General features: G+C 33.7%; 1 protein-coding gene across 1 annotated transcript in view; it reads right to left on the reverse strand.

Moving 5' to 3' along the window:
- LOC101515338 (phytochrome-associated serine/threonine-protein phosphatase) overlaps window positions 1-1,778 on the reverse strand; it is an 8,152-nt gene extending 6,374 nt beyond the window's left edge. Inside the window, exons 1-5 of the mRNA XM_004498037.4 lie at window positions 1,573-1,778; window positions 1,087-1,233; window positions 930-997; window positions 688-745; window positions 22-132 (exon numbers count right to left, since the gene is read on the reverse strand). Coding sequence (XP_004498094.1) covers window positions 22-132; window positions 688-745; window positions 930-997; window positions 1,087-1,233; window positions 1,573-1,653 — 465 coding nt within the window. The 5' untranslated portion in view covers window positions 1,654-1,778. The remainder of the gene's footprint in view (window positions 1-21; window positions 133-687; window positions 746-929; window positions 998-1,086; window positions 1,234-1,572) is intronic.
- Between the last annotated feature and the right edge of the window lie 7,527 nt (window positions 1,779-9,305).

Genomic DNA, 9,305 nt, shown 5'->3' on the forward strand with positions numbered 1-9,305 from the left:
GAAAGAGTAAAAGAGATTTACGGTTCCATCTATAATTGCAGAAAGTGTAAGATAGTCAAAAACATCGGTACAATATCGCCAAGCATTAGCATTTCCATACTTTCTCTGGCATTCATCATAAAATCCATAGACCTAGCAAAATATTAAAATACAAAATTAACATATATTGACATAAATTTTCATATCTCTAATTTATAATCTCTTAGCATTTCCATAATTATCATCTAATGATCTAATCTATAAGACCACGCAATAGAAATCCATAGATTTTAACATTTCTTACTACAGCAAGAGCAGAAGTAAAAAAGTAAAAAAGTAAAACTACAATGATAGTCCACAAGTCCTTACACCAATGAATCAATTATTTAATCAATCAATAGACTCCTAATTTATCTTAACAAATCAAAATCTCTTAATTTGATCACAGTTACCAATCCAGTCCAGCTATGGAACCTGATAACAAAAGGCCTATATTGTCCAAAAAAACATCATTAGCTTGCTACAGTTGTCGAATAGAGGCTATGGCAGCTTTGTAGAGCTTCAGCATCAGGGAATTTGAACAACCCAGCTTGCTAGAATGACACAAAGCATAAACCTTTAATAATTTCCTATCTTCAATATAAGTTGTTTACTTAATCCTACAATCAATCATTTCAGGTATGATAGCCAAGTACATTAAACACATACCTGGGTGAGTTGTCTACTTTCATGATTTCCACGTAAAAGGGTAATATTTGCTGGGTATCTATAAAATCAAACAAAAAATAAAAAGATGTTTAAATAAAAAGCAAAGTATTTAACACTAACATTCAAGATCCAAACACAGACCAACAAATTAGAAAGTCAGAAAGCTACAAAGTGGCTGCAGTATCACTCAAGGTCACATGAACACGGATGCAAGAAAGTAAGAATAGATGGAAGCAACATACCTAGCTTTAAGAAGCAAAAGAATGGTGAATACTTCAAGACTATTGTAACCTCGATCAACAAAGTCACCCTAACACACATTTAGGAAGAAAATATTCAGTAAAGAAGGCATCACAACGACATAATTGAGATCCAACAGTACATAACATAGTAGAATACCATAAAAATGTAATTTGTCTCCGGCACATGACCACCAGTCTGGAAAAGTTTCATTAGATCATGAAACTGACCATGAATGTCACCACAAACAGTTACTGGACTATTCACAGGCTGAACATTGGACTCCTCAATAAGGATCTCTTTAACCTGAAAACATTAATAAATTAATCACTTTATGAATTCAAAATTTAAACTAAACAAAAATCAAAAATCAAAAGAATAATAACAGAAAATGCACCAGCACGGTGTAGATAGGTTTTCATCGGAACCAAACAGTACCCTAAAGTTTCTCTCCAATGCATATTATAATAATAAATATAAAATTGCGGTACAAAAGTAAACACCTCATGGATTTGAAATTCCGAAACAATTAATTCGGAATCAATTAATCAGGTTCGAATGAAGGAATTGGAAAAGAAAAGCGAAGTGATTGTGAAATTCAAAGTGAAAGTGAAACCCTAATAAGTGGAGAAAGTGAGAGAATACGTATTCGCAGAGAAGTTGAAGTTCGTCTTCGAGAAGGTGTTGGCCATCTTTAACCTTCGAGATCCACTGGTCCAAATCCATATCTCACACTTTTCACTCTCTCTCTCTCTCTTTCTCTCTCTTCTATCGGCGCTGCTAAAATACGAAATGTGCCCAAATAAAGAGGAGAAAGACGAAGGAGGCTCGCTCTACTAACAATACTTTCCCTCCAGTCAACAAAAACATTTTAACACCTTCTAAAACCAAATTTTATTTTTATTTTAGGTAATAATCATATTCATTATAATAATAAACCAATTTTAATTTTTAGATAATTTAATAGTAATAATTTAGTCAAAAATAATAACAGTGATGAAAATTTATTGTTATTTGGGTAAAACAAAATTATTGTCATTACTATATTTTCATATCTATTTTCAAAACATGATGAAAATATCTGATTTGATCAATTAAGAATGTGATAACATGTTATATATCATAGCTTGGAGACTCAAAGAAAGAAATGTGTCTATTTGTTATTGATAAAAATAAGATGGTTTCTTTTTTCACCTCATATATTTTCAAAAACTCTTAAATATATCTTTTGATTGGTAAATTCTGACGTGTATTTTGTATTTTCTAATTGAATAATTCGAATACAATTGGAAGTTTTTGAGAATATCGAGGGTGAGAGAAGAAATTACTTAAAAATAATAGAATGTACAAAAATTTATATGGCTATTTAAATAATTTATTTTAATTATTGGTAAAGAAAGATAAAATTGTAAATAAAAAATACACCAAAACTTAATATATCCTTTAATATTAGTGTATATTTGGAAGAAAAAAATCAATTATTTAATTGATAGAAAGATACATTTATTAATAAAAATAAATTAAATGAAGGATGAAATTGGAAAATAGTTTTCACACGATTAATATTGTTTGGGTGTGATTAACAAATTACTTACAAGTTTTAAATGTATTTCTAAAACAAATATGATGTTGTTTAACTAATATTATTCGAGTCATGTTTTAACTAACATGACAATAGTATTGCTTGAAACCAATTTTGTTTTTCTAAGGATTGGGGTGGTTTGTGCTTGTGCAATTTTAATGTCTCTTGTTATAAAGTTAGGTTGGAGTTTGATATCTCAATCGGGAAATGATATCACCTCTAGTGCTTGTAGTGAGTTAATTGTTCATAAGTCTAACAATCTATTCAAGAGACGAGGAATTTGGTTTTAAAAGATGGTCAATGGATTTTGGAAAATAGCAAGTCGATTTAGTTCTACGTTGATTGTTCGCAACCTTATGGGCTAGTTACTGAGGACTATGTTACTCAAACGATCCTATAACACATAGATCTTCACCTAGTGCATCTTTTTAAATGAGGATGGTATGTGGGACTTAATGTTATTGCTCAATACATTCCAGATTGTCACCAAATGGAAAATTTAGCCACGATGCCTCTTTTATGACCTGTTGGAAGATTATCATTTTGTTTGGTCATTCACACTGAATGGAGTATTCTCAACCATGTCAGCTTACCAATTGATGGAAAATCAAAATTAATATCCTAGGGGGAATGGGATTTGGAACATGCTCTAGTTGTGGGAAGGTCATCCACGGGAGAACCATCTTATATATAAAACCTTGTAAATGGGACGGTTATAAAAGCTGCCTTTTCTGTTTCAAAACCCAGGCCCTGCTAGAGTTGTTGCCTTGTTGGTTAAATGGGGGAACTTTCTCCAATCCCCGCATTTCTAAAAAAATCACATATTCTCGGAGTGTTTCCAAAATGTTTTAGTCCAAAGTTATGTTATGTAGTGGAAAAAATTTCTCCCTAAATGAGTGATTGATTGAATAGATAGAATTGAACCCGTACCTAATCTTATATGACAAATATTATCTGAATTCTTATTTTTTAAACTCCACTTTTGTACACTTATTCACACACTTATTTAAAAGATAAATACTAAAATCTAAAACGTTTAGATCAGTGATGAAAATTTTGTTTGAATTCTCTTTTTATTAGGATATGTTTGAGATTTTTTTAATCAAACTATTTTACAGTGTTCAAAAGTTATTTTGACACCCTAGTGTTTAAAAAGAAAAAACATCATTGATTAATTTACTTGGTAAAATTATTCTGCAATTTCTTTTAATTTAAAAATGTTTTACAAAAATTTTAAACAATCAAGACAACTTGAAAAAACAATCGGATATTAGTAAATTTAAAACTGTTACGAACTTTTTAATTTCTATATTAGTTTATAAAACTCATATTTAGAGTCAATCGCATAAATTACAACATCATATATGATGAAACAACAATTACACGTTGAGCAACAAGCTGAATACTTGCTCACGTATTCTAAAGTCGTGGTAATGATATTAGCAGATTAATCTTCCTCTGAATTAAATATCCTCATTGTCATTAACTATCAACTGCTTGCATACCCAACATTGTCAACAACAAAACTAATGAAACAAAACCATATTATTATAAGTATGATGTAAAAAAACTACTTAGTACAATGTTGGTAAGCGGAGAAAATAAATTTCACCTTGATAGCAAAAATTTGCACCAACTGTTAGATGTAGTCTTAAATTTTGAATAACTATTATCACCTATAAATAGGAATAGACTAGGTTGTCCGTCAGGGATCTATGGTTTAATCTATTTAATAAAAATGCTAGACTCAAACTATTTTTAAAGCCTATTTATTTAAATAGGTCAGACTCAGACTTATAAAAAGGTCTATTAAGCGTGATAGGTCGGCCTATATATATTATGTTATTAAATATTATTTCCTATTTTAAATTCTATCAATTAGGCAATCATTCAGTAGTCATTTCATATTTGGTAGTCGTTTCATATTCGGTAGTTGTTTCATATTCGGTAATGATTTCATATTTAGTAGTCATTCCATATTTGGTAGTCGTTCAATGAAATCAAAAATTATTCTTTAGGGTTTAAAAATGTTTGTTTTAGATTTTTTAAAAATTATTTTGATAGAAAAATTATTTTTTGTTTAATATATATAGATATGTACATTGATATTGGTATGTGGAGAACATTCTCGTATGACTAGAGCATTTAAATGTTTTAATGTGAATAAGACTTTTAAATAGGCTTCACAGACTTTTAAAAATGTCATGTTAGGCCGGAAAAAAAGCCTATGATAGGCCGTAGACCAGAGGCTCAAGCCTTTCAAAGCTTGGCCTATTCCCATCCCTACCCATAAATGAAACTTCACTATGTTCAAATTCCAAAATCTTCTATCAATTGAAGACAATGGATGAATAAGCTTGATAAAATCTCTATTAGAAGATTGCTGACAAAATCTGATAAAAATCCTCACACACTATCTTTATCAGCACCTCCCAATTTTCTTCTTTGTTGATGATCAACAACTTTATAATATATCACTTAACGGAACAATTTTTGGTCAAGAACTGTGTTCTTACTTCCATATACAGCAGCTTGGACACTTGCCATCAGTTTTTGTTGGAAATGATGATGCATTTAATGAAAAGTTCATTGGAAATAATGATGGCATTTATGAGAACTAGTGTTGTTGTGAATTGAAAAAATTGAGAAGTCTCACATTGGAGGGATACCACACACTAGTAGAGTATATAAGGTGGAGGTAATGAACTTGGGATGGGCCCCAAGAGGCACCCCAATTTTGTGAAGGAGGGAGAACGCAAGCAATATTGACCACCACACGCGCACGCGCGCTGTCTGTCCGCCCGGCCCGGTTCGGTTCGACTTTGGCTTTGGCTTTGGCTTTGTGGTGTATTATTATTTTTTCTTGAAAATTAATTAATCATTTTTTAATTAACTGATTGCTTGTGTTCTATCTCTAATTGAAACATTAATTACGTAACTGCCCTCCACCTAGTCGTATCTGATCCAGTCTTCCTCCCTGAATTCGTGTGTCTGTTTTGCCCGGTCAAAACCCTAATCTTTGGTATCACGTTTCCTTGTTGTCCGGTCAAAAGTCAAAGTCAATTTCCTGAGTTTGGGGCGCACGTTTTGGAGTCTTGGAGCGCACGTTTCTAAGAGCACTACTTGGAGCGCACGTTCTGGTGATCCATGGATTTCTCAGATCCAGTTGCGAATTTCCTCTATAAACAGAGGGTTCTCCCCAGTTGGAAAATCACACCAAAAGCTCTCTGTATCTGAGGCTTTTCTCTCTTCTCCCCCTTCATACTGCGTCTTCTCTTTCGAGTGGCCATTGTGCCATATTACGAGTGTCAATCGTAAGACTGCCATATTGAGGGTGTAATTCTAGAACGGTTTTCTACAGTGCAGTAGAACTCCGATACATAGTATCTGGGCTGTTTTATCCTGGGGACTTCGTGGTTGATAGTCTGCCTTGCACAATTTTGGGCAGTGCCTCGAAACGTCTTAAAGAGAGTGACCTAGTACGCGACTCAACCCAGTAATATTTTTGGTGGCATAAATTGTTTTCAAAGGTTTTCGAATTTCAAAAACAACAATTTTAAGACGTTTTCGAACTGCCATGTCTGCCGACGAAATTACTGGGTCAGGTTCTTCTGCTTTTGACTACAACAAACCGTTTCGGTTTGAGGGAAGTCACTTCAAACGATGGCAACAAAAGATGTTATTTTTTCTAACCACGAAAAAGCTTGCCAACGTTTTGAAGGATGACATTCTTGTTGTACCAGAAGAAGGTGAACAATCTGCAAAGGATAAAAAAGCTGCTGAATTAACCCAATGGGAACATGATGATTACTTATGTAAGAATTATATTCTTAATGGATTTGCTGATGATCTGTATGATTACTACAGTTCCGAAAGCAATACTGCTAAACAGGTTTGGGATGCTCTAAAGAAGAAATATGATACTGAGGAAACTGGAGCCAAAAAGTATGTTGTTAGCCGCTACCTCAAATATCAGATGACAGATGACATATCAGTGGAAGCTCAGTCTCATGAAATCTAGAAAATAGCTCACGAGATCATCTCTGAAGGTATGTCCCTAAATGAACAGTTTCAGATTGCTGTTATTATTGACAAACTGCCCCCTGCTTGGAAAGATTTTAAAAATTCTCTTAGGCATAAAACTAAAGAATTTTCCCTAGAAAGTCTGATAACCCGCCTTAGAATTGAGGAGGAATCTCGGAAACAAGACTAGAAAGATGAAATTCTTCTTGTGGCAAATAACAAGAAAAAGAAGTTAATCGGAGCAGTTCTGAAGCCAAACGGCAAACAACTGAAGAATCAGAATCGCTCTTCAAAGAACAACAACAAGAATGGGAACCCTAATAGAGTCCCAATTACTAGGCAACCACCACCTCCTACAAATGGCCCTCTCTCCTTTCACTGTTTCAATTGTGGGAAAGAGGGTCATATGGCACGCAAGTGTAGGAACAAGCTAGGCGCTGTAAATCAGGCCAACTTGATTGAAGAGCAATTCGTTGCAATGATAACTGAGATCAACCTTGTTGGTGGATCAGATGGATGGTGGATAGACATTGGCGCTTCACGCCATGTCTGTTATGACCGTGCTATGTTTAAAACATACACTGCTGCTGAAGATAAGAAAGTGTTGTTGGGAGATTCTCACACCACTAATGTTGCTGGAATTGGAGATGTGGAACTAACATTCACATCTGGAAAGACCTTAATTATGAAGGATGTCATGCACACTCCAAAAATAAGAAAGAATTTGGTCTCTGGATTTCGTCTCAATAAGGCAGGGTTTACTCAGTCTATAGGGGCAGATTTGTACACCATTTCTAAAAATGGTATCTTTGTTGGGAAAGGGTACGCCACTGATGACATGTTTAAATTGAATGTTGAAATGAATAAGATGTCTCCTTCTGCTTATATGTTGTGTGATTTTAATATTTGGCATGCTAGACTCTGTCATATAAATAAACATGTGATTTCAAACTTAAGTAATTTAGGCTTGATTCCAAAATTATCTAAAAAGGATTTTGAAAAATGCGATTTTTGCAGTCAAGCCAAAATAACTAAGAAATCCCATAAATCAATAGTTAGAAAATCTGAACCTCTAGAATTAATACACTTTGACATATGTGAACTTGACGGAACACTGACCAAAAATGGAAAACGTTATTTCATCATTTTTATTGACGATTGTTCTGACTTTACTTACGTATATCTCATGAAAAATAAAAGTAAAGCGCTTGACATGTTTAAAATATTTGTGACTGAAATAGAAAATCAATTTAGCAAAAAGATTAAGAGGTTTCGTATCGTAGTGATAGAGGAACAGAGTATGATTCCAGCTTGTTTAATGAGTTTTATAAAACCAAAGGAATTGTACATGAAACAACTGCACCATATTCACCTGAAATGAATGGTAAAGCTGAAAGAAAGAATAGAACTCTTACTGAATTAGTTGTTGCTATTATGCTTAATTCTGGTGTTGCGTCTCACTGGTGGGGGGAAATTATTTTGACTGTTTGCTACGTTTTGAATAGAGTTCCTAATTCTAAAAGCAAAACATCTCCTTATGAGATAATGAAGAACAGACAGCCCAACTTGTCTTATCTTCGAACTTGGGGTTGACTGGCTTATGTCAGAACCCCCGATGTCAAGCGAATTAAACTCGCTAGTAGAGCCTATGAATGTGCATTCATTGGGTATGCAGTAAACAGCAAAGCGTATAGGTTTTATAACCTAAACACGAAAGTGATCATAGAATCATATGATGTTGACTTCTATGAAAATAAATCCCCTTTCAAATCAAGAAATAGTGGGGGCAGTGAGCCTAGTCAAGTTCTTGTGACAACAAGCACTGAAAGCAACAAACAAGACGAAACAGAAACTCGAAGAAGTAAAAGAGTAAGAGTTGCTAAAGATTATGGACCAGAATACATGGCCTACAATTTAGAAGAGGGTCCTGCGAATCTTAAAGAAGCATTGTCATCATTGGATGCAGATCTATGGCAAGAAGCTATAAGCGATGAAATGGATTCCCTAGAATCTAACAAGACCTGGCATTTGGTAGACTTGCCTCATGGTTGCAAATCAATAGGTTGTAAATGGATCTTGAAAAAGAATGTAAGACCCATAACTTCAAAGTATACTTTATGTATTTTAGTGTATTTTGGTATTGAACTCGGAGGCTTTTTAGCCAAAGTTATTAATATTTTGGAGTTTATATGACCAAAAAGATATTTGATGCCCGATTAAAATTACTCGTCGATAAATAAATTAAATTAAGTACGGTGAATCCTTTACGAAGAATTTAATGGCTTATGGGTGAAATGGTAATTTTAATAAATATCTAGATATTTGGAGATATTTGTTAAAAGTAATTAATAAATATAAATACATACATATATATATATATATATATATGTTTGTGTGGAGGGAAAAGAGAAGGAAATAGAAAGAAAATAAATAGAAATGAAGGAAAAAGAAAGAAAGGAAAAGGGAAAGAAAGAAAGCAAAATCCATATTCTTCCTCTGCCTCGTGTGACCCCTTTCTTCCTCCTTCTTCCATTTTCATTTTCGCTTCTTCCTTTTGTTCAAGAATAGAAACCCAAGGCTTAGTGGGTAAGAAAGCAAGGATTTCTCAGCTTCATACTTCCTCGTTGCTTCGAAAACGAAGAAAAACGGTGTTAGGGATTTCAAAACCGTCAAACACAAACCTCCCTGTTTCATCTAGATCTAAGCTTCGTTTCGCAAAGAGATAGAAGGGAAAGTTGTTCACTACCACGCTACGGTGCTAGGGAACCAACTT

The sequence above is a fragment of the Cicer arietinum genome, chromosome 4 (genome assembly GCF_000331145.2).
Source record: "Cicer arietinum cultivar CDC Frontier isolate Library 1 chromosome 4, Cicar.CDCFrontier_v2.0, whole genome shotgun sequence".
NCBI classification, from domain to species: Eukaryota; Viridiplantae; Streptophyta; class Magnoliopsida; order Fabales; family Fabaceae; genus Cicer; species Cicer arietinum.